Source organism: Biomphalaria glabrata, chromosome 4, assembly GCF_947242115.1.
Source record: "Biomphalaria glabrata chromosome 4, xgBioGlab47.1, whole genome shotgun sequence".
Lineage (NCBI taxonomy): Eukaryota > Metazoa > Mollusca > Gastropoda > Planorbidae > Biomphalaria > Biomphalaria glabrata.
The window spans coordinates 10,985,591-11,012,297 of NC_074714.1; the positions used below are offsets into that span (position 1 = coordinate 10,985,591).

A 26,707-nucleotide genomic window follows, 5' to 3' on the forward strand; every position below is an offset into this window, starting at 1 on the left:
TTGCATTAGATTAGTTCTCCTCTATTCCCAACATATGATAGCATTCCTCACTTGTTCTTTGTGTAACTGAATACCTTCTTATAAAAATTATATATGTGAAGTTTTTTTTTTGATTTGTGACTAAAGTTGCGTTCTGTAAACTTCCTTATTATATTGATCTAGCATTCAAATAGTTACTTTATAGTAGGTTATCAATGTATCGGGATCAGTTGGGATTCATCACCATCTTCACTTCTATTATTTTAGTTCAGGAAATTATAGTATCCTATATCATTGGTGATCACCGACCTATATAAACACAAAATTTAAAAGCCAGGACCTATATAAAAACAAACATGAGTCATGGAGCTGAATTATAAAAATTAGCATTTTTGTTTCTCTTAACAAGTGGTCATTATATCTTATTAACGGGAAAACCTTTCGTGTCCCCCCTTTTACCATTTAATGAGAACCACTGCTGTAAAGAAATCTATTCAACCGTATTTTGTGTGTGTGTGTAACAGTGTAGGCTATATAAATACATCGTTGATAGGGTCTGCTCGTTTTACACTTATTTCAGGTTGTGTTATATGTTCAACAGGGACATCTAGACTCAATGGGGTTTAATATCTTGTCCATTTGTTGTGAGTGTAGTCTAGTTTTTTATAAAAGTTTAATCAATTATATAGATCTACATCTGGGTATAAAGTGGACACGCTATTTTCTTTTAAGACACTCATGCATGAATGAACATTAGAGGGGACATGAATAGATAGATAGAATGATAGATAGATAGATAGACAGACAGACAGACAGACAGATATATAGATATATAGATAGATAGATAGACAGAGAGATAGATAGATAGATAGATAGATAGATAGATAGATAGATAGATAGATAGAAAGAGAGATAGAGAGAGTGAGAGTACTTAAAGAATAAAGAAACGAAATGTCACAACACTATAGAGGGTTCATTACAATTACATTAGGTGGAGATTTATTAATTGATATTTTCTGGACGCCAATACAGCACAAAGTCACGAAACTCATTGTCTCCTAATTAAAGCAGAACCGCCTTTCGTTAGTTGGCACGGCTCGAGAGTAGTAGCATTTGGGTGTGGGTTTGTGTCTGTCTGTGTCGGTGTGTGTGAGCGTGAGAGAGAGAGAGAGAGTGAGAGTGAGAGAGAGACAGAGAGAATGAGAGACGCAGAGAAAGAGAGTGTGTGAGAAACTGTGTAAGAGAGAGAGACAGAGAGAGAGAGAGAGAAAGGAAGAGAGAGAGAGAGACGCACACAGAGACAAAGGAAGACAGTGAATGTTGAGAATGAAACTAGAAAATCTAGATGGTTATTTATGGTCACGTGACGTCTTCGTGTCTCGACGTTTCAAGCCCTACAAGTGTGCCATTAATTTGTATGATATGGTCACTAAACTGACCACTACCGAAGCCCAGGTTATAGCTTGATATCCACTAGCCATTTTGATGAGTTTGGTCAGTTGGCCAAATTGATTTCTTAACGCCCTGGTCTCAGTGCCAAGATAAGAAGACCTTTAAAAAAAAAGTAGAACGAATCAAATGACTGTGTTATTTTAAAATAATTTTTAGTCAGTCGATTTAACGACGTCCATACTGTGGTAATATCAAACCAGCTAGAGGCTCGCTGGCGTACAGCTATAACCTCCTATCAGAGCCCGTTGTAAGACAGGAATTAGCGGTCGTCCATAGTCTCACCCTTAAGGTTAACAGGAACTAGGACCTCTAAAGGAGGACAAAAAGTAGGACAAAGCCATACAAAAGAGGACAAAAAAACCTTAACAATTGGCTTAAAATTTAATTGATAAAAAACATTCCAAACGTGACTCTAAGCTTAAGATATCATAATGCACATTTGTAAATGATTCTCTTTTTTTAAAGAGGCGACATTTTCCTTACATTTTTGCATATTTTAAAAGGTGGAGTCCACTCTTTATTTAACTGAGTGTTTGTGATTAAACCAGAGGATATGAAGGATTGAATTCGATATGCCATTGCGGTAAACAAGCGAGAAAACTCTGTCTTGTAAAAAGTTTGCACACACTAATTTTTAGCGCTATTTCATGCTTTTAGCTTTCTTAATATGCTATGATCCTATCCCTTGTCTGGACCAGTTGGGAAAGTGGGAGGGCGGGAGAAAGAAGGGGGTATCTATGTTAATGTTACCGTGATCGCTTTTTAAATGCATTTATGAATAAATAAATAAAAAAAGCTGAAAGACCTGATTTGAAACGCGAGGGCTCAAGCTTCTTTAGCCACCTCAAGCCAACACATTAACCACTGTGCCGGGCAAATGCTTATCAAAATAGATGGTTTTACAGTTATCTATTATTAATTCAAAACTTTAAAGCGTCGACCTACAAAGTATAAAGGGCACTAATGTAGCATGTATATGTATATAATGTATTTCAACAAATCAGTCAAGTACAATTTTATTTCCCTTGTTCGATACCAAACAAAGTAATTAATTACCAAAAGTTAATCAATTAATAGGTTTAAATTTTTATTTTATTCTTGTTTGGTTAATAGAAATAATTTTGCAAAATTTTAGCTTGATCCGAGTATTATGTGTGGGAGAAATAACGTGTACAAATCTTTTGTTTTGTAAAAAGGTACTATTAGGTGTTGTACCCCATTTCGCATAGAGGTATCTTAACACAGTACACAGTACACAAACATATCATTATGAAACAATAGTTTATTTTGAAAAGAATTTATTTGTAGTACATGAACACTAAGAGATTAATTATTAAGATGTGGGAGAACTACACAGTATAAAGTTATGTTAAAGCATGTTACATGTTATTTTATTCCTTTACAAATAAAGTGCTATGGTATGGATTGAAGCATACATCACTCACACACATCACTCATACATAATACACATATCTCACACACCCGAATTGTCTTCAAGAAAATGGGATCCTGGAATAATGGGGTGATGCAAGAGCAATGTATAATGAACTGTGAAAAGTTGACTGTACTCTCACATTTATAGATGCTCACGGTATTTGCTGGTTAGGTGGAAGCATATATCATGGGGTGATACAAGAGGACGGTATAATGAACTGTGAAGGATTGACTGCATTCTCAGAGTTGTAGAAGATCACAATACTTGCCGGTGTCTTAAAGTCTGGCCCTGAAACGAAATGTCAGTGAATCGTGGTTAATGTTTGTCTATGGAGCGAGCCCGAGCAATGCTTCTCATTCTCACCGTGGGGCTTGAGTGGAGCTGGTATTTAAAGGAGACGATTAGGCCAATAGGAAAGCAAAATACCAACACCTTAACATTGTCATGATTAACATACCGTTTCTTAATGAGTCGTTTTGGGCGCTCAGCAAACGCAACTCTGCGCGAATAAAGATTCGAACTCGAGTCTAGTTGTTAGGTAGCTAAGCGGTTTATGCCATATATCCCTTAACTAACACACTCTCTCACACACACACAGATATTAACCTATTCCCTCTCACAAAAGAGGGCCCCCACTCCAAAGTTGTAAATCCATGATTCAACTTGAGATAGGTGACACTATTTTGTTTTCATCTTGTACTTACTGTATGCATGTCTGACTAGAGGATACACAGGGTTAGTTCCAAAGGTGAAGGCCACTTGTAGAGTTACATTGATCAGGTCTATCTGCCAGGTCTGAATGTTAATCTTTTCAGAACCGTAGCCCAGGTAGACATTGTCGGGGCTCACTTTCTTGGCACTGGCTGTAGAGGTTACAAAGACAATACGTTACAATACCAAGGACAGACATTCATCAAACAAAGGAAAACAATCCGTGTCTACAGGTTTAGATATTCTCACAGCTAGAGAGTGAAAGGTATTTCTCAAGACCAGAAGAAGAACTGAATGCCATTAACTATCACAATATTAAAAAACGAACGTACAGAAACTTATTGAACAAAAAGTTTGTTGAAAAAAGTTTGTTTTTATTTAACGTTGAAAAAAAAAGTGTACCTAAGATTTCGTCCGCCCCCTTTTCCCCATAAGACCGTTTTAAAATGTAGAGGTTACTTTTCTATAAACAGTAACAAAAATATTTGTCAATGAAGTATTATACCTTAATAATAATGATGATGATAAAAATAAAAATAGAAATAATAGAAATAATTATAACTAATAATAATAATAATAATAATAATAATAAATAAATAATTGATAAAAAAGAAAAAACCGCTACCATTATCGATATCGCCGTACCACTGTCTCATAATTTGAGAAAAACTGAGATAGAAAAACAAAGAAAATATGGGAACCTAGGCTTGGAGATTAAGCGTCTATGGAAATTGTCCAAAATAACAATATACCCCATTGTTATATCAACCGAGGGGATAATAACAACTGACCTCACAGACACCTTCAAGGCCCTTAACATTCCTAGGAATATCTTCGTTGCCTGTCAGAGGACGGTACTGCTGCAGACCTGCCACATCACCAGAAAATTCCTCAGTGGAAACTGTTAAAGGGACTACGATGAATTTTGTTTTTCTTTAGCGAAACTCGACCCTGGCAGTGCCAGAGAATGACTACTTGTTCATTTCTAACATAATAATAATAATAATAGAAATAATTGAATTGATACAGCGCTGTAAAAGATAATGTCAAGTTTTTACTCAAGGTCGATATGAGAAAATAACAAACATAAACACGAGAGTTAAAGTGACAAACTAATCTATATAGGTTCTGAGTAGCGAGGCCTTCATTTTCTTCAGTGTACTGAACCATGTTGTCTTCTTATCTTATCTTATCTTATCTTATATAATACAGACGTTACTTCAAAAAAAAAAAAAAAGAAGATGATTACTTCCTACGCGTCATGCATTCAGTCATGCATATTAACCAGTGGGGAGCGGGCTTGAAAGCTTTGGTCCTGAAAACCTCCGCAACCTGTAACTTTTGCGAAACGTGGTACGACTAGCCTTGAGTCCATGGAGCGCAGTGTTTTGTGAGGGACATATGGAGTAATCTGTTCACTAAGGTAAAAGGGCATTTCTTTCAGATACTCTGGTGGCAAAGTGTGACCTTCTTGTCATCGATTCTTACTTTCAAGCGAAGGCAGTGGAGTGTGCGCCTTTTTATTTTGCGTCGAACTAGCCGTGCGGCGTTGTTCTGAATTCGCTGCAGATTAGCAATTTTGACCTCTGTTATACTTGCTGGCACGGCATGTAAGTAGGCAAGGTGGGAAGTAGGCAAGACAGGGAAGTAGGCAAGTATGAAGGCCACGGCTAGCTTTTTTTTTATTAACTCGTTTTGGCAAATCATTACGTGATTACTCTAGGGATGGCTCTGCGAAAGAGTCGTAACACATTAAAAGAGCTACCTCCCCTATCCTACCATTTAAAATCCATCTTATGACAGTCATAGAAACATAGAGTTAGGTATGTGCCCTTGATATCTATCATTCACCATCTAGTTATAAATAGTTCTGGGGATGTCGTCAAAGTTACAAGATCTGCAACTAAAATGGTCAGGAGTAGCAGAAGCATGCATTGAACATCTACACGACTTTATCATAAGTTTGCAAGGTTGAAAGTCCAACAGCTCAGTTTGTTTTTCTGAGATTTCTAGACTGAAATATTGAGCACTCCCTTGAAGCTCACAACACCAAAGATCCTGGTGACCTCCTCGACTTTGTTGTGTCCACCAAGTAAGTTTATTTACTTCGAATCACCCTAAAGTGTCCGGCTGATGGCTGTGTTTAGCACACGTTGACCCAGATATCCAGTTTAACGAAAGCCATAACTACTAACCTGGAAGACATTGAGTAATGACCTCTGTCCAGCTCATGGCGTGCTTGGTGCAATTACCACTGGACGTAATGTCGTAAGCAATGAACTAAGTGAAAAAAACAACAACATATATACAGATACGATTTACAACTTAGAAAAACCTAAAACCTAACCACATCTTATAATCTATTCATTTCAACAAGTTGCCTATACAATACTCAACATAATGAAATTTGAACATCTGTAGTAAAACGACAACATAGATAAATAAGAAATATAACTATAACATAAACAAGAAACCACTAGACAGCTTATGCTGTGTATCCATTCAAGCTAAAAGTAAATTTCACCTTTCAGATCTTGTGGTCCAGAATATATAAAGGTTATCTTTGTTTTGGTAGAAGTTTAACTAAGGTATTATATGGTCAGCACAACGACCAACGGTCTTTAATTTCTCCAACAAATGTCAATTACCTATTTTGATGGGAAATCCCCAAGTTGAAGATTTGAACTCTTGACTCATTTGTTTGAAAGTCAAGAACTTAACAACTCGGCCAACGTCGAGAAAGTAAATACTCATGTGTAATATAGACATACCGTTTTGAAATCATAGACAGTTCTTATCTGGCTAAGAGCTTCAACTTTTGCTGCTAAGCTCTTTGTAAAGTCAATGGAGTAGATCCCGTACGTCTGAAAAAAAAAACAACAACTATCAAATAGTCAACCAAAACGATTAATCTTAAACCGTGAAAAAATTCATTTTTAAGACCCAACTAGACAAAATGTTAAAAAATTTGGCTATAATAATAATAATAATAATAATAATAATAATAATAACAATAATATACTATTATCCTTCACATTGTCACTCTAACTCTACAACGAAGCTAAATCATAGCATTTAACATTCCCCTTCAGAAAGTAATACTTAGTTGTTGATATCTCAGTCGTTGGGTTGTTGTCCCAAACAGCTAGTGTAACTAATCCGATATCGGCCTATAATATTCTTAATGTAGAACGTAATATAAACACAAATATGCTTCTTTTAAAACAATACTAAATGTATATTTACGCTGATTCGACTTGAAACTAGAAATATTTAGGAACACAAGTGCTGAAATTAATCTTGCTGCATGGTCTTTGAAGTTGTTTTTCAGGGTTTCCCTGTCTCTGTACAAGAAGAATCCGGCATTAGCACCAGAATTCTCTTCATGACCAAACCCTACATTGAAAGCAGATCCATTCCCATGTTAAAACTGCACTCGTAGAGAATTCGCTTCGCTGTTTTATAACTTCCTGGCAGTAACAACATCTAGCTGCTGTAGGGCAATGGCTTGTTCTAAAAGGCGTCAGTGAAGCTAAATCCGTTCTGCCTAGCTTCTACCAAGCATAGCATCTATTATTTTATTTTATTTTTTTTTTTAAAAAAAGGAAACCTCAGAATTTGCGCTATTCAGTTTTAGCTTTATCATCATAGGAATCCTTGGGCCTTAGGGCTCTTTTCTTTGCCTCTTTTTTGGGCTTTATGTGCCTCTTTTATGGGCCATCTTGCCTCTTTTGTGGGCTTTTTTTAATGTTTTTATTTGTAAGTTATCATAATTCACAAGTATTAAATCATAAACATCTATTAAGTCTATTGGGTGAAGCTCGTGCTATTTTTAAATTTAATATCCCAAGACTTTTATTATTTTACTTAACTTTTCTACAGTATTCAATTGGTCTACCCTCAAAGCATAATTGTGAATTACAAGCCTTATTAGAAAGCACCTCTCTAAATGTAGCTATATTTCACAAAGATTAGATCAAAACTATTGAAACAAGACAACATGGTCACCAGTAAGACTCCCTAAACGCTGACTAGTTGCCGCAATCCTGTATGCTCCTTGCCTATTACATGGCATAGTTCCTAATGAAATGCGTCTATTTCTTGTTGCTATTTCTCTGTTTTCTTTTTAAAAACTTTTATTCAAGCTTTCTATTTAATTTTGCTTGCAAAAAAATGTGGAAAATTAATGTACAACTTACCGTGTAGAGCTTACCATGTACAACTTACCAAGTACAACTTCCATGTACAGCTTACCATGTACAACTTATCATGAACAACTTACCGTGAAAAACTTACAATGAACAATGTGACCTAGTATTATCATTAGGTCATAAGACCAGTGACTTCTGCTGAACTGGCAAGTTAGTCCAGTGGTATTTCGTGGTTCCAAATTCTACTACCTAGGCTATTAATTATAGCCTCTGGATATACAACTTACTGAGACATACAAGTAATAGTAATGAGATTTCATTTGCAGCTAACAATGAGTTTATTTAGAAACAAAAGAAAAAGATCATAAAAAAAAGGTTACAAAGACAGTTTGTGTAGAAACATAAACTGAAAATCGGCCCCCAAAGTGGTCCATTCAGGCAAGTAAAAAGCCAGGTTAAAATATTTTCAGAATGAAATTCTATCAAAGAGAAATGACAGAGAAGAATGGAGAAGAAAAGATATTGTATGGTGCCCCAGCGGTCCAGCAGACCAAAGGATAGGTGAAAGTGAATGTGAAGTTAGATGTGAACCTGGCCTAGCTAATGTTTGGTAATGAATATGTAATTGATCTTATTATTTTGTAAAGAGTCTCTTATTCCTCAAGAAAAAAAAATTCCGTAACCCCCCCCCCCAAATGTTTTCCTTTGGTTAAATGTTCCGTGTTGATCTTGTAACACTGCAGTTCGCGCGATAATATGAAAAACTACTTATTTATTGTTGCTTTAAATTATGTCCAATTTATATGCATAAAAAATAGATTTTTTCATTTTAAAAATATAGTAAACATTTTTTGTGTGTGTAAATATAGTACTTAGTATAACAGAACTTACATAACTTGACAATATAAAATATTATGATGTCGTATTTTCACTATCTTTTCTAGTTTACTAGATCTAAACGGGACGGACGGACTGACGGACAGACATTCCACACAAAACTAATAGCGTCTTTCCCCCTTTCGGGGGCCGCTGAAAACGGAAATAAAGGCCAACAAAAGAAAAGAAAATAATGAAACAAAATCGAACTAGTAGGACAGGTTCAGTTCAAAATAATCAAAGAACCGCCATCATAGAGGCACAATAGTGTCTCATCTCAAAAACAAAAAAGACGGCTTACAATTATATAATACAGGTCCTAACAATCAAATGACCGTCATCCATGAGACACACTAATGTCTCGTATCAAAACAAAAGTTTGTCTTTTACATAATATACGACCCAAATCTGGTCTTGATAGAAAAAAAAACATACAAGAAAGGATAAGAGACTAAGTAGACATAATATTTACATAAACCAACTTATTCATAACAAATAAATAAAGTCTTCTTAGCTCGTTATTGAAAAACTCATTCCCATAACAGAGGCTCGCTCCTCTTGAGTAACACAGTCAGAGCACAACAATAAAACTATTATATAAACATTATGGAGTTTTAGTTCACAATAATGTACAGTGGTCAGATCAAAGACTCAAGAGAAAGTGGCCATTGTATACAGTTAACAGAGACTTAAATAATGTATTAAAGGGGACTAACTCTTAGTGAAAAAAAAAAAGTAACTACCCTTATTGTTATCATGAACAACTTACTGTGAACTACTTACCATGAACAACTTACCATGAACAACTTATCATGAACAACTTATCATGAACAACTTATCATGAACAACTTATCATGTACAACTTATCACGCACAACTTATCACGCACAACTTATCACGTACAACTTATCAAGTACAACTTATCGCGTACAACTTATCATGTACAACTTATCACGTACAACTTATCACCTACAACTTATCACTTACAACTTATCATGTACAACTTACCATGAACAACTTACCATGAACAACTTATCACGTACAACTTATCACGTACAACTTATCACGTACAACTTACCATGAACAACTTACCATGAACAACTTACCATCTTACCATGAACAACTTACCATGAACAACTTATCACGTACAACTTATCATGAACAACTTATCATGAACAACTTACCATGTCTAGGAAATTGTAGAAAGACACTTGTATCTGTGGCGGCTGACAAATGGTAGTCGGGTCTTGACCATGGGTCAGCCATGGCAGTAGCAGACCTGTAACCACAGAGTAGATATTGACTGACATGATATTGTTGTCCAACATGTATGATATCATGTACGTGAATTTATAAATGTTTATACTGTCAGATATCTTGACGTGTCGCAGATAAGTTGAATTATCAGCAAATCAGCAGTGGTTCTCGAAAGATTCAGTTGGAACTTTGAGTTTAATCAGTCCTACTTAAATAGATTTTTGTTATTCTTGTGAGAAGGCAAATAAAGATAGCTATGAAAGGAAATTCTTGGAACACAAAGAGTGACAAAGAAGTCAAACACTAGACATGGTTGTCGAGGCATCTTAATGTGTCCATAGAAAAGTGAGAAGTGTAGTAAATGAAACCTGATCTAACAATTCTAAATAAATACCTTTGTATTATGAACTCTTTATGTGCTAATATAGGCTATATCACGTGTTAACAGCGTTATGTTTTGTTTATTGTGTAGACCCACATACTGGTGATAGAAGAAAGACTAAAATACTTAGTAGACCTACATACTGGTGATAGAAGAAAGACTAAAATACTTAGTAGACCTACATACTGGTGATAGAAGAAAGACTAAAATACTTAGTAGACCTACATACTGGTGATAGAAGAAAGACTAAAATACTTAGTAGACCTACATACTGGTGATAGAAAGAAAAATTTAAGTACTTCGTAGACCTACATACTGGTGATAGAAGAATCATAAAGTACCTGGGAACAAAAATTAAATTCACTTCGTACATACCTGAGACCGTTCCTTCATAATCTTCTATTCTTTATATCTTCTTGTAGACACATTTTTAGCGGCCCCCGTAAGGGGAAAAAGCCGCTATTAGGTTTGTGCAAAATGTCCGTCTGTCCGTCTGTCCGTCTGTCACACTCAGATCTCGAAAACTAGAAGAGATATGAAAAATATTATTTCATCATTAAATCCGGCTTGAAAAGTTTAGGTGCAACGGCTACTTTTGGTTTTCTAAAAGCAAACCGTTTAATTTATAAAATTAATTATGCAAGCGATTTTTTCATAAAAATACACCAATTCTAAAACAATTACGTAAATGTAAGGGAGGCAATGTTACAATATGCTAACAAAGATGGACAATTTTTGTGTATTTTCAGTATCACTAAGTCAAATATATTTTTAAAATGTACAGGAAATGTTTACAACAAATACAAATAATAATTAAAGACGTTTTTTTCTGGTCAACTAGCTGCTAAAATTAAAAGAAAACATTTCTGTTTGTTTATAAAGGCTAATAATGCACTTTGTATGTAAATATCACGCACATTTTTTTAAATGGACTTTTTATGCAGCGATTTTCGTGCAGTAGCGTAACGTCGCAACATGATCAGGTGCTAAACCAATTCCTTAAACTTTTTTTAAAAATCAGATTTTATTTATTTTTTGTTTAGTGCCCCCATCCGAATAAAAGAAGCTTATTTTTGTGCGTTTTGTCTGTTGGTCGGTCTGTCCGTCACGATTAGATTTAAAAAACTAGAACTCTAAAAGCTATTGAAAATCTGATTTACCCTTTAATGTTCCTCCCATAACATCTCAATAGTTTTAAGTATCTAAAATTGATTGTTCCGGATTTTTTTGTGCAAAACTAATCAACGCCAACAAATGTTTGTTTGCTCTTCTAACTTATATTACAATCAATTTCCATGCTTAAACGTTGCAAAAACACATTATCAATAATATGTTGTTCCGTTTTTTATGTAAATAGCATATTAATGCTAAATCATAAATCTATACTGACTTATATTTCATTAAGTGTAAAAATGTTCCGGATATTGTTTTATAAAACATGAATTATGCCTAATGATTGTTTGAAATCGCATAAGGCTTTTAAAAAAAAGTAATTTACTAGAATTGATTACTGAAAATTACTTTTTAGACATTTAATTTTCTTGTAAAACATAACATAGAAGTTTTGTAATCGATAAAGAAAGTTCCGGATTTTGTTTCTTACAAATCGTCGCCAGAAATTTCCGAATTTATTTAAAAATCTACTAACGCCAAATACTTGTTTGAACTCCCTCTTTTAATTAATGAACAAATAATCTTCTCATTTACGAAATAATGTTTTTACGGATTTTTATGAAAAATATTTTAACTCACTACTCTCTTACAGTACATTTAACTTTCTACCTAAAACATTAAAAAATCTAATTATCGTTAATATTATGTTCCGATTTTTAAGGAAAACAGAATCCAAACACCAAAGTAAGGTATGAAAATCTCTCCACGTGGCTGTAGTACACCTAATTTTTATACGAGACCATCCAAAAAATTTAATTAACGGTATTACATTTATCTGAAATTCTCTTTTTCTTTTACTATTTATACAAACATCCGGAACAATCTATTATATAAACTTTTCAATTGTGTTCATACCTAAAAATTATTGCGATGTTTTGAAACGTAAAATAAAGGTTAATCAATTTTTAATAACTTTTAGTTGTTTTTTTTATATCAAGATAACGGACAGACCGACTGACAGACAAAACGCAAAAACAATGTGGCTTTGATCCTTTTTAAATAATATCTATTAGAACTCAGTGCAACAATGTCTATGAACCCTCGTTAAATATCTCGTGTAAATAAAGACATTTTTTTTTATGGTACCGGTACTAGCCTATTGTGAGGTAATGGAATTTTTTTTCTTTGACGTCATATGAATGGACTCTTTAAATGTAATGTTAAAAGAACGCACTCGGTGCACCAATGTCTATTAACCCTCGAAAAAATTGCTTGTATTAATGAAAACATATTTTAGTCTAACTAAGCCGTGTGACGTAGTGTTTTTTTTTTCCTTTGACGTCACATGGAATGAATTCTTTAAATGAAATGCTAAAAGAACGCACTCGGTGCACCAATGTCTATGAACACTCGAGAAATGGCTCGTGTTGATAAAGGTGATTTTTAGTCTAGCTAGGCCTTGTGACGTAGTGTTTTTTTTTTTCTTTGACGTCATATGGAATGAATTCTTTAAATGAAATGCTAAAAGAACGCACTCGGTGCACCAATGTCTATGAACACTCGATAAAAGGCTCGTAATGATGAAGGCGATTTTTATTCTAGCTAGGCCGTGTGACGTAGTGTTTTTTTTTCCTTTGACGTCATATGGAATGAATTCTTTAAATGAAATGCTTAAAGAACGCACTCGGTGCACCAAAGTCTATGAACACTCGATAAATGGCTCTTATAGATGAAGGCGATTTTTAGTCTAGCTAGGCCGTGTGACGTAGTGTTTTTTTTTCCCTCTGACGTTATATGGAATTAATTCTTCAAATGAAATGAAAAAAGAACTCGGTATAGTAATAGCCTCGTTATGTGACTCGCGTTTAAAAAAGGAATGATATCTTGATTTAGATCTAATCTAGATTTTTTAAACTAGATCTAGATTTTTATTACAGTATATCTAGATCTGGATTTATATTCTAATTAAAATTATTTTAGAGTCTAGATCTAGAATTTCTAGATCTATTTTAGACTAAAATAGACTAGATTAAGATGTAGAATTTCAATTTCTAAACTTAAAGTGTAAAAAAAAGTGTAGATTTTCATTTCCAAACGTTTTGATCAATATTGTAATGTTTTAATATACTAAAACTAATCTACTATTTTTTTAAATTAAATTTAAATTTAAATTTACGGCAAATGAATCTTTGAAACATTATTACTTTTCACCATCGGATGGCTGCCTGGTCGTGCGGTTTGCGCGCTGGACTGTCGTTCAGATTTATTGATGGCCCAGGGTTCAAACCCTGCCCGCTCCCATCCCCCGTCGTCCTGCGGGAGGTTTGGACTAGGAAGTAATTATCTTCAACTCTGAAGGAACATCCGAAACGTGTAAAACATTTTACATCAAAATTAAATCACCTCTTGAATATTATTTGCGAATATGCAGATCCGACAGGGATCCGACTTCGACGGGGGCCGCCTCTGAGTTTGTGTAACACAAACTCTCTTTGTAATCTTGTTTGTTTCTGTTGAGGTGTAAGCTCATTTGTTTGCAAAGGTCGATACATTATAAAAAATGTGTTTGATCTTCCAAAAGACATTCATCTTCCCTTTTTGGCCGCGTGAGCACTAGATAAATGTCTGAATGGAGAAGTATTAAGGGGAGAAACAAGAACAACCACATCGATTACATGGCATCAACGAACTCTGTCTGTTTTATTTAATAGTTCGCTATTTACAATTTCAAGTTTATACTTAAAGGATTTATAATTACGGGAGATTTATACGAGAAACTAAACATTGTCACGGACGCTCAACTGAAATCCTCTCTTGCCAACTAAAACAAAAAATGAGCAATAATTGTCACTATTTCAATGCGTCACAAGGCACCTTCGTATCAAATCTTCGTCTACCTCTAATTAGCTGCTCATTTGTTTTAAAACCAACAGAGGGAAAGTCTACAATTTCCTCCACATTGAAATTATCTTGTGTGACAAACGGAAGACCTTGGATAATTTAATGATGCAGTGCTAAAAAGTGCCTAAACATGTTTATATATCTTTCAAAATAATTATCAGTACTGCCTTTATTTTGTTCACAGGAAACACCAAACAAAAAAACTTGCTATTTATAGTTTTTCAACAATCTATGAAAATCTCCAACACACTTTGATATACTCCGTTTAGACATGTTGATAAATATCCACATATTTAGAAAGCTCTCGAAAAAAGTCTACATCTGTGCAAATTTCACGTTAAGCCAATTTGAATACCTGCTTTTTTGACAACTTTGTTTATTGCGTAAATAGATAATAGTCAGTTGTAACTGTCTGTACCATTCTCATAACTGCAGTTACAATTAGACTTTTTCAATTTGAATTATAAAATGCCTAATTTATGCATATTCTGTGTAATAGGCATTAATATAATATTCATTCAATAATTCCACTTTAATTAAGAAGACTTATTAACAGAGTGACACGAACTATACACATTATGAAATGGCCTCTGAATAGTCTTAAAATGACATGGTCTTGTACATTGCTTTAGTGATATTGCCACCTATTGTCTTGGAAAACATATTTTCAGTTGAAAAATTAGACTGACATATTGATCTATGTCCTCATATCTACCTTTAGTCGGCCAAAGTCCATATTTATTGAGATTTAGGTACAATTATGCCTACTTGACTAATCGTCGCTACATTCACTTGGTGTCTGTCGAATACTACTTGCTAATAAAGTGGACAAGGTTCATCATTATCAAACAAAGTCTATAAGGACTACGGCCTTACATCCGCGAAGTTATTTCTTATCCGCGAAGATTTGATCCGTTTTCATTATTTTTTTTTTATCTTAATTTAGAAATCAAACTATGACCTAAATGTTACCGCGATTTATTTTTGAGTCACTGGTACTAGTGTAGTTGCAAAAACAAAACAAGGGTTATACATATCTAGAGAACCAGATCAAACTGAACAACCGATCCGCAAAGCTTTGGGCATGCGCAATGCATGGTGGGAAGTTTGAAAACACTTCAGACACCAAGACAGATCAGATACTTGGGACATTGGAAAAGGATCTGCTGATTCTGGCTAGATTTCAGACAGGCGGATGCTCTACAGGAGCCCATTTCGCTAGCGTTCCAGCAGGGTTTGTTTACAATGTATGTAGGAGTCTCATAATGTCAATCACATTCTCCCTCAAAAAAACTGGTAACTTCCAGACTGCTGCTAGAGTCTTCGCCTCAGAAAAAAAGACTCAGTGTTAAATATTAATAATGTAGACCAATCGACAACAAGAAAGAGCCTTCGCCTCTGCAGTAAGCCCAAGGTCATGGAATAATACTAATGTAGACTCATGAACAGCATAGAAAGGTATTCGCCTCAACATGAAGCCTCATAGGCTGAATTTGCGTAGTCCTGTGAAACTCAGCACTCATCCGTAATCTTCGGAATCGAAGACATTGACATTATTATAAGATTAAGCTTTACGTGTTATTTGATTGTACTCAATGATTAAGGTATTTTATTGTATTGTAAGATTAATCCCTATTATTGTAGTCTATGATTGACCATCATTAGTGCTTGGCAGTTTTTGTTTTTTTTAAATTAAATTTGTACTTTATGTTTTGAATGCTATTGAACTTAAGGTTTAGAGTTTCTTCGAGATGAAATGTTATCATCATGGCATGGATACACAAGACTCTCTAATTAGCGCCTCCTCCGACACTTTGCCTGAGGCCAAACAAAGCTGCGCGAATGAATGTGATAGAATGGATGTTTGGAGATACTTGGGGACGTCTATCTAACCGCTAAACATGCATCCCCTCATCAAACTAACCAACGTCTGCCCATCTTTTACTTCACCTGTCAGTTTTCATTAGTAGGTCAATAAAAGCACATCCTGATGTTTTTAATTTATTTTTTGTTTGTTTTGTTTTGTTTTGATTTTTGTTTTGTTTTGTTGGGTTCCAGCTAAGATAAAAAAAAATGTTTTGGTTTTCTTATAACAAAATTTTTTTCTTCCACACACCAGTCAATTTCACTGAATTTATATTGCATCTGTAATTACATTGCAGTTTTGTGATTTTCTACTGAAGAGCTTCATACGTAACGGAAAAACACTATTGGTGTATCCGGTGTATACAATAGAGGAAGTGTTGATAGGTAATGTTTGTTTAAAAAGATATGTAGGTCATGTTTATGCACTTGATAGAACTGCGGAATCACATTTTCTAAGCCCTATTGTTTGTATTATAAAATACTCGAGGAGAATCGATACGATGATCAACCGCCACGTATTGAGATGTTTTTTAATCTACAGCTCCATGATCTTGTTGGCAACAGTTTAATGACCTTGACATTAGTTTATTGTAAAATTCTAAAACCTCCGACTATCTCTTGTTCACAGCCGCCTCAGACTTCTGTGCCACTGTGGACTGCATTTAGTTTCAAGAATGGTACTGCCGATTATCACGTTAAAAATACTTTGCGCAGGCTGGAGATTTCTTTTTTCATTTTATATTCCATCTTCATTAGTGTTGACTCACAGCGTTCCATTTCTTGAAGATATTTCATAATTAAATCTTCCAGTGAAAGTGTTCCTCTTTTTAAGAGCGCTGTTTGTTTTGTCCTCCCCACTTTACACTTAGGTCATTCTCCGCCTCTGCAACACGCCTGTCATTCTCCGCCTCTGCAACACGCCTGTCATTCTCCGCCTCTGCAACACGCCTGTCATTCTCCGCCTCTGCAACACGCCTGTCATTCTCCGCCTCTGCAACACGCCTGTCATTCTCCGCCTCTGCAACACGCCTGTCATTCTCCGCCTCTGCAACACGCCTGTCATTCTCCGCCTCTGCAACACGCCTGTCATTCTCCGCCTCTGCAACACGCCTGTCATTCTCCGCCTCTGCAACACGTCTGTCATTCTCCGCCTCTGCAACACGCCTGTCATTCTCCGCCTCTGCAACATGCCTGTCATTCTCACAGTTTTGTTTTCTACCTAACAATATAAATTACATGAGACGTTTATTACATTTTGTTACATTGCGATTTCTTGTAAGCTTTAATTAATTACGCGATGACGTGATAATTACGAGCTAACCTCATTAATGTTACATGTATATAACACTTTGTAAATAAACGCTTACACTAGACTTTGTGAATATACTAAATAAAAGGAGTTATGAAATTATAAGATTTCTTTAAAACCCATACTTGAATGGATTACTTAGAAGAACAAAGCTAGTACTTAAAGCTTGTCAGTTTGCAGTTGGCACTGCACAACGTAATATAATGACGATGCGCATAATCAAGAGTATGGTCTCCTGACGGCCAAAAATCGAGAGAAAGAGAGGTTAGTTTTACAGAGTCAGAAATTTTCTTAAAATTATTTCTGTGTGAATTTTTAAATCCAAGCGGATACCATTTGTGCAAATCAGAAAAAGTTAATTTTTTTTTTACATATTGCCAGATTTATGCATGTTATATGTAACTAATTTAATTCATATAATCATGCCAATTTAGGCAGGTTATTATCCACATTTTTTTAATTATAAAAACGGGTTTATTCAACTTGTAGAGGTTTCTCTACTAGTGATTTGGGAAGCGGTCACAGAGAGTTCAGCCTGTATACAATGGCGTGGGACTTATGACTGAGTGATGTACATGAACATTTTTTTTTTGTTTTGATTAGCCCGTTTTGTGGTACATAACAGTTTCAGGAATTCAATCGCTCCAACAAAAACATTTATACTTCTTGGAACCTTTGGGCTTCCATAGGATATTGTATACACAAGCCACCCCACCGTTTCAGAATGACAACACACCATCCATAAAAACGTCTGTGTGTGTATGTGTCCCAGAACTGTTAGACTTTACTAGTAAATAAAGACATTGACCTTCAAAACTTCGGAGATCAGGCATTTCGTGTGAGATGTAAGCCCATGTGGATTGTATGGCTTAAAATGTATGCGGACTTTCATGTGACTAGGGCAGGAAAAAGGACAAGCAAATGAAGGCAGGAACTATGAACAATTTCTGAACAAAGATTTTACATTTGTCAAAAACATTAATATTAATGTTTCTTGGAAACTTCGAGCTTCCTTAGAAACTATAGACAGTTTCTTTTGAAAGAATCCCAATATCAAGGACTTCGATTGTGTCTACACTAAAAGACAATAGTCAATCTAATGATCGTCAAGTTTGCACAATTTCTGAACATATTACAATGAATAGTGTCAATGATCATGAACTATATACAATTTCTCAATAACTTTGACTGTTCAACAGTATTATATGGTCTGGATGTGGATGCATTAACCTGTTTGTCTTGTCTGTTATTGTAAGTGAAAGTATAATCTGAATAAACCATGATAAACGGAAAAAAAAATATAAAAAAAACTTTACCCTGACCATAGAGCGTCAATGTGTTTTATGAATCTGGAAAATCGACAATAAATCTCCAGCTGAATTATGCATACAAGAAGGCAGCACTGGAGACCAATTTTTGCTATGAGAAAATTAAAGGACATAATTAGGCAATTCACAGACCATGGACCCTCCGATTCGACAACTCCGCCTAACATCAACACAGCAACAAGCGAACAAACCATTTGACCATGTGCAGACAACCTCCCAGCCCTTCCCCTCAAAACAAAATCTTTACGGTATCTGGCATTTTGTCAGCAAGCACTTGCTACTCAGAGACAGACAATTTTAACGGAGCCGATAGAGACATGCACATATTAGACAAATCATGTCTGTTGGTGAAGGCATGTATGGCGCGCTGGTAGAGGGGCTTGGGTGGGGCATGTGACCTCTGACCTCTTGGCACTAGTGCCTTCAATGTATGCCTAAAGAGTCGTCTCTAGATCTACAGCTTTCAGAGTATGCCTAAAGAGTGACACTAAACCTGCATCGTTTCTTTATGACATGTTTCTTATTTCACAGTAACTTTTCTAATAGGAGATGGAGAAATAGTGAACAAAGGGGGGGAGATGTGCAGGAGGACTGGTAAGGGGGCGGGAGGAGAGCTTCCTTAGAACGTTTGCCATAGAGAACACACACAGACACACACACACAATTACTCGAATTACTTGGTATTTCTCTTTCTACCACAGACACACACACGCACACACACACACACACACACAATTACTTGCTCGAATTACTTGGTATTTCTCTTTCTACCACAGACACACACACGCACACACACAGACACACACACACAATTACTCGAATTACTTGGTATTTCTCTTTCTACCACAGACACACACACGCACACACACACACACACACACAATTACTTGCTCGAATTACTTGGTATTTCTCTTTCTACCACAGACACACACACGCACACACACACTTACTTGCTCGAATTACTTGGTATTTCTCTTTCTACCACAGACACACACAAAATCAGTTGGTATTTCTCTCTCGATGTTATGTCTAGTGATGTTAAACTAAAAGTTAAACTAAAACAAGTTTTCAACTAAAATAAAGTAGTTAAACTATTAGTTTATCATGAATTTCAAAAGATAGTTAAACTAAACTAAAGACAGTTAATTAAACTATAACAAACTTTTTTTTTGCGGGGGGGGGGGAGCAGGGTTGAACTAGACCTGTATAGATATAATCATCCGACTGTAACGTATGCCTACGGTTCGATCTTATTCTTTTCACATTCTAGTAATATTTATCTATAATAAAATCAGTATTAAGGAATATGTTTCTTACATAAATGTTTATGCAAAAAAAAATGTCTAAATAAATACATATATGCGTGCTTGTATTTTGCCTTGAATTAAAACCTTTAGAAAATAATGGTACTCTTTTTAAAAAACTTTTAAACTTATTATATAACGGAAAATCTTACTTATACTGGTAAAGTTTATATATATATATGGCTCCTTTTGTCTCGAAAGGCAATGGATGCGCCCAAGTGAGTCACTGGTTTTGGCTTAATCTTGAGACGGGGCAGAATCTGGTGTGGCTAATCAAGCCAATTCTAGAACGGCAGACTTTGCCACAATTCGTACATTTGTATGCCCCTGATTTAGGGCTAGCAGACAGGGCAGCTTTCTTTTTTTCCCTCTTGATTAAAGCCGCTTCAATTCTTTTATTCTCAGCAAGGGTTGTCCCAGCACGCACAGTCTGTCTCCATGCACTCCGGTCTTTGGCTATGTTTTCCCACATACTTTCACTGATGCCTGAGGCTCTCGTGTCTCGCTTGCAGACATCTCTATATGTTAGTCTTGGGCGGCCCTTGGGTCTGACTCCTTCCACAAGCTCAGCATATAAGATATCTTTCGGGATTCTACCATCTGGCATGCGGGTGACATGTCCGAGCCAGCGTAATCTCCTTTGTGTCAGGAGAGCATACATGCTGTTCATATTGGCCAATCTCAAAACTTCCTGATTGGAGACATGGTCCCTCCAAGAGATGCCCATTATGCGTCTCAGGCAGCGCAAGTGGAAACTATTCAATCTGTGCTCTTGGTACATGTATGTTGACCAGCTTTCACTGCCATAAAGGAGAGTGCTCACAACACAGGCGTTGTAGACTAGGATTTTGGTCGCTGTGGTCAATTTACCATTTTCCCAGACGCGCTTGGATAGTTTTGCCAATGCTGTGGTAGCTTTTCCTATCCTTTTTGTCAGCTCGATGTCTAAGTCTAGGTTACTGACAATTGTTGAACCCAAGTAGGTAAATTCCTGCACCACTGAAAGGGTGTGGTTCCCAATTTGTATTATAGGTATTTCTGCAACGTCTTGTGCCAGGATTTCGGTCTTGGAGAGACTTATAGTAAGGCTAAACTCTTGACAAGCAGCTGCTAAGGCGTTCACTAGCTTCTGTAGACCTCCTTGTGAGTGAGATACGAGTGCCGCGTCATCGGCAAACAGCAGCTCCCTTATCAAGATACATGGTAAAGTTTAAAATCTCATTAAATAACATAGATTTACAATTTCAAATTTAGATCTAGTAATCAAAGAAATAGAAACAAAATCGTTGGAGTTTTTAAAACATTTGACCTGTATAACTATTTTATAGTGTAAAATACATGCTTGACTAACCATGACGATGTGCTATTTTCTTGCTTGACCACTAAAAATACAACTAACACTATTGCATAACCGTTAAACGCGCAAGGGAAAAAAAAACTAGTGATCTTGTCATTATGGACTGCACATTCAGTACACTAAATAGGCCTACACGTGTACGTCTATCTGGCCAAGTTGTTAAAATCAGTCGGACACACCGTCTATTTACTTTCTGGGCAGGGAGGGTGTATAACTATTTTAGTGTAAAGATATATCTACAAACATGTTTGACTGGTCACGCCAGTGTGTTATTTTCTTGTCTGACCTCTCCACATTAAGCAAACACTATTGCATAACGCTTAATGCAGGGTAGTCTTACAGTATTATCGACTACACACGTACAGTACACTAGGTCTACATGTGTATGTCTAGCTGACCAGGTTGTTAAAATCAGTTGGACACAGTCTATTTACTTTATGGTCAGAGAGGGTGTGGATTAAGATTTTTTTTCTAGAGTTGGTTACCCTAATGCTTTTATATCTATTTAGGCCTAGCTGTTAATTTAGACTTAATAGATCTCAATAATAAGTCTTAAAGACTATAAAAGGGTGTACTTGATGTTACTGCAGTTAAAAAAATATTGTTTGCATTAAATGAATTGATTAAAACCACTAAATATTGACCTAACTCAGTAATCAGATTCCCACTAGAAACAGAAATTAAACACCTCCACGTGGCTCGCATAAAAATTGGAACAACCTCATTCATAATACTGAATAGGAGCTTTTGGCAAAAAATGTTTAACATTTTATAATACTGCTACTTTCAAGTGCAAATATTTACTCTCATAACTTCTACCAGGATCTTACTTAACCCTCTTCAGATGCAGACTGTCTAAATAGTTGTTAACTGCATCATTTTTTTAATAATCAAAGTTATTGATATCACATGACCAGAAAACACGGAGTGCGTTTCAACCCTGACTACATGTTAAAAAGTTTTACAAATTTTAATTAAACTTTTTAGTTAGTAACTAAAAAAAATTAATTAAACTACAATTTTAACTAAACTTTTTTTTCTAGTTAAACAATGGCCTAAACTAATTTTTTTTTAGTTAAACTAAAATTTTCTAACTTTTTAGTTAACTTTTGCCCATCACTAATTATGTCTGTATGTTACACAGGAATACGTAAGACTACGTACAAACCGAAGTCAAATAAAAGAAGTACACAAATCTCTTGAAGTTTACTGGGTTTTTTTTTTGTGTTTTTTATTACTGTCTGGTCCTCTTTCAGACATTAAATAACTTCCAACTTATTCTTGAAAATCTAATGACGCTCTAAGTACATGTTAACTGAAATTATTTTGTTTTGTTCCAAGAGGCTTTTCAACTTTTGTGTCACTGGGTGCAAAATGATTTTTTTTTTTTTTTTAAATAAAATATTTTTGTTTTGTTTTTTGTTTTCCCTAATTGTCAATGTCCCTAGACCACACAGAGATGCAAAAGAATCTGTGAGTTTACGTCAAACACAAGCCTGTATAAGATAAGAGATTATCTCCCACTAATAGTTAAAACTTCTATTTATAAACAGGACTTATTTAATGTTCTTCGTTAAAATCCGTGCTATAATACATTAGAAGGGAAAAGAAACGAGATTGACATCTTTAAAAAAAAAACAAAGATGCTTCAAGAAAAACAAATCCAACGTCTCCAGATCTCATGCTATCTAAACGTCATTCTGTTTAACAATATATCGTCTGCTTACATTGTATCGTCTGTTGTGAATAAACTTTATGGGCCACACAAACTTAACTGTCGCTATATCAGATTTTCGTTTTATTCAGTCCTGACATTTTGTCTATTAAGTAAAGGAACCTGGTACCTTGTAAAGGTGTGTTCAAGTTAGTTGAAATCCAATGCTTTTATACACGGTCGAGAGCGTTATGTTAGTTCTTTCAAAATGTGGGTGTTTGGCTCACTTGCATCAAACGCTTGAGTTCCTATCAAGGGGGTTTGAGTTCAAATCCAGCTGAGTTGTGTTTGCTGATCACCTTGAGGCAGAACGGAAACCTCACAGTTTCCCCCTCCACCCTCTCCCTACGGGTCCACCAAAGACATAGGACCAGAGAGCATTGCTGCAGGCTATAGGCAGGACAAATAAAAAGGCACTGTACAGAAGTAATTTCACAAAGTTTTGTCTGTAAAAATGTATAGTTAGAGATTTATCATTTCTCTCTGTCCTCCCCAATGTATTGTCATATCATCCTCCTATAGGACCTATGCTATGCCATTGGTACATCTGCACCGAAGAGCTTAGCACTTTAAAAAAGTTTTTAATAAGTTAATTTTTTTTTTCGTTTCAAATTTGACTAATATAGGTTGGGATGGTGGCCTTGGTCAATCGGATCACTTCCAAACCAAGGCACTCAGATTTGAAACTCGGGGAAAACTGGGATTGTAAATTTCGTTTCTGAGTACGCTCTTGAGTAATGGGTAACTAACATTTGTTGGGGATGGATAGGTCATTGTGTAACATGATCACTTAGGTCAGTGTTTCCCAAACCGTGTTCCGCGATACCCTATTGTTTGTTCCGCGAGGCCTGAACGGGTGTTCCACTAACTACTGGATTAAATAACCTGAAGGCTTACGTGAATCAACCTCTCTATAAAAATAAACAAAGTGTTCCGCTAAATACTCAGAATGTGCGAAGTGTTACGTTAAGGAAAAAGAAAAAATAAAGAAATACTGACTTATATGTATGCACAACATATGTTTATACTAGGAGAAATACCCAGCTAAACCCAAACTGGATGAACATAGAAGACAAAGTTCTTTCCTCTTTCCTATTGATCAGCAAATTTTCTGAATGTTTGAATTATCCAGTTTATATTTGTTGGCTTGGGGCTGAGGCTAGCTCAACAATAAAACTTCTTCTTCTTCTTCTTCGTTCTCATTGTTATGTTGGAGTGTTCAGATGACTAGACCAATACATGAGATGAACTGCACAGTGGTTTCCAAATCAGGGAGCTCTCCATATAGTTTTCTTTCTATTGGGATGGTTTGGGGCCAGTGTCTTATACGGGCCTCTTGGTAAAGAGAGCAGTTTTGGAGGATGTGGTCGGCATTCTCTGGTGATACTCCACATGGGCAGATTTCACTGGTTCCAATTTTGAGCTTCCGGTACATGTGTTGTCGCATTCTGTTGTGTCCGGTCCTGAGTCGAAAGATTAGACGTTGGTCTTGTCGGGATTGCTTATAATAAGCGTCATCTTTCTTTTGATTCACACATCACAAACTCCAAACAAAACTTAAAATTTTATGTTTTTAATAGCTAAAAATATTTAGCATAACAAACGGTAAAGTCTCAGTACAATGCAGTAAAGCAGCTAAACAAACAAAATGAGAAAATATTGTTTTCAAACACTGTATGACTTTGTGATGACAATATTACAATGTAAACAAGTGATTAATCTAATGCTACTCTGTATGTCAATATTGTGATTCTACACAACACGTGGCTATGACCTCCATATGTTGTTGTCGCACCGAACTATTAAGTGTGATATATTGTTAGACTCTCTGTTCTCTCTTTTTCTCTTTCATTGCCGAATTAAGAAAATATTTTTAATATTTCTAAATTATATGTATATTAAAAATTAAGAAGATTCTGAAGATAATTAACAAAAAAAAAGCATCAATATCTAAAATTGAAGCACTCACTTAGTGTGTCGGATATCAATTAATAAAATATTACACAGGTTCCCAGATCAGGTTCCCAGATCTGGTTCCCATCATCTTGATTATACTCATTAAATCCGTAAAAAAAATAATTTAATGTTCATACTAGCAGAGATACCCGGCATTACCCGTTTGTATTCGTAAAAGTCAAACATAGCCATTGAAATAGCCAATGCAATCGAAGTGATAACGTGTTTTCTAGTTTACTAGATCTAAACGGGACGGACGGACTGACGGACAGACATTCCACACAAAACTAATAGCGTCTTTCCCCCTTTCGGGGGCCGCTGAAAACGGAAATAAAGGCCAACAAAAGAAAAGAAAATAATGAAACAAAATCGAACTAGTAGGACAGGTTCAGTTCAAAATAATCAAAGAACCGCCATCATAGAGGCACAATAGTGTCTCATCTCAAAAACAAAAAAGACGGCTTACAATTATATAATACAGGTCCTAACAATCAAATGACCGTCATCCATGAGACACACTAATGTCTCGTATCAAAACAAAAGTTTGTCTTTTACATAATATACGACCCAAATCTGGTCTTGATAGAAAAAAAAACATACAAGAAAGGATAAGAGACTAAGTAGACATAATATTTACATAAACCAACTTATTCATAACAAATAAATAAAGTCTTCTTAGCTCGTTATTGAAAAACTCATTCCCATAACAGAGGCTCGCTCCTCTTGAGTAACACAGTCAGAGCACAACAATAAAACTATTATATAAACATTATGGAGTTTTAGTTCACAATAATGTACAGTGGTCAGATCAAAGACTCAAGAGAAAGTGGCCATTGTATACAGTTAACAGAGACTTAAATAATGTATTAAAGGGGACTAACTCTTAGTGAAAAAAAAAAAGTAACTACCCTTATTGTTATCATGAACAACTTACTGTGAACTACTTACCATGAACAACTTACCATGAACAACTTATCATGAACAACTTATCATGAACAACTTATCATGAACAACTTATCATGTACAACTTATCACGCACAACTTATCATGTACAACTTATCACGCACAACTTATCACGTACAACTTATCAAGTACAACTTATCGCGTACAACTTATCATGTACAACTTATCACGTACAACTTATCACCTACAACTTATCACTTACAACTTATCATGTACAACTTACCATGAACAACTTACCATGAACAACTTATCACGTACAACTTATCACGTACAACTTATCACGTACAACTTACCATGAACAACTTACCATGAACAACTTACCATCTTACCATGAACAACTTACCATGAACAACTTATCACGTACAACTTATCATGAACAACTTATCATGAACAACTTACCATGTCTAGGAAATTGTAGAAAGACACTTGTATCTGTGGCGGCTGACAAATGGTAGTCGGGTCTTGACCATGGGTCAGCCATGGCAGTAGCAGACCTGTAACCACAGAGTAGATATTGACTGACATGATATTGTTGTCCAACATGTATGATATCATGTACGTGAATTTATAAATGTTTATACTGTCAGATATCTTGACGTGTCGCAGATAAGTTGAATTATCAGCAAATCAGCAGTGGTTCTCGAAAGATTCAGT

The 26,707-nt window shown here is 35.5% G+C and overlaps 2 protein-coding genes across 2 annotated transcripts in view; one reads left to right on the forward strand and one right to left on the reverse strand.

The window, feature by feature from the left end:
• LOC106054127 (uncharacterized) overlaps positions 1 to 26,707 on the forward strand; it is a 426,772-nt gene that overhangs the window by 42,327 nt on the left and 357,738 nt on the right. The gene's annotated exons all lie outside the window — the stretch shown is intronic.
• On the reverse strand, positions 2,694 to 9,946 carry LOC106054126 (uncharacterized). The gene is made up of 5 exons (XM_013209871.2): positions 9,788 to 9,946; positions 6,349 to 6,441; positions 5,773 to 5,857; positions 3,571 to 3,729; positions 2,694 to 3,154 (listed from the first exon to the last, which is right to left on the reverse strand). The coding sequence occupies exons 1-5, from the start codon at positions 9,941 to 9,943 to the stop codon at positions 3,051 to 3,053; spliced, it is 597 nt and encodes a 198-aa protein (XP_013065325.2). The 5' UTR covers positions 9,944 to 9,946; the 3' UTR covers positions 2,694 to 3,050.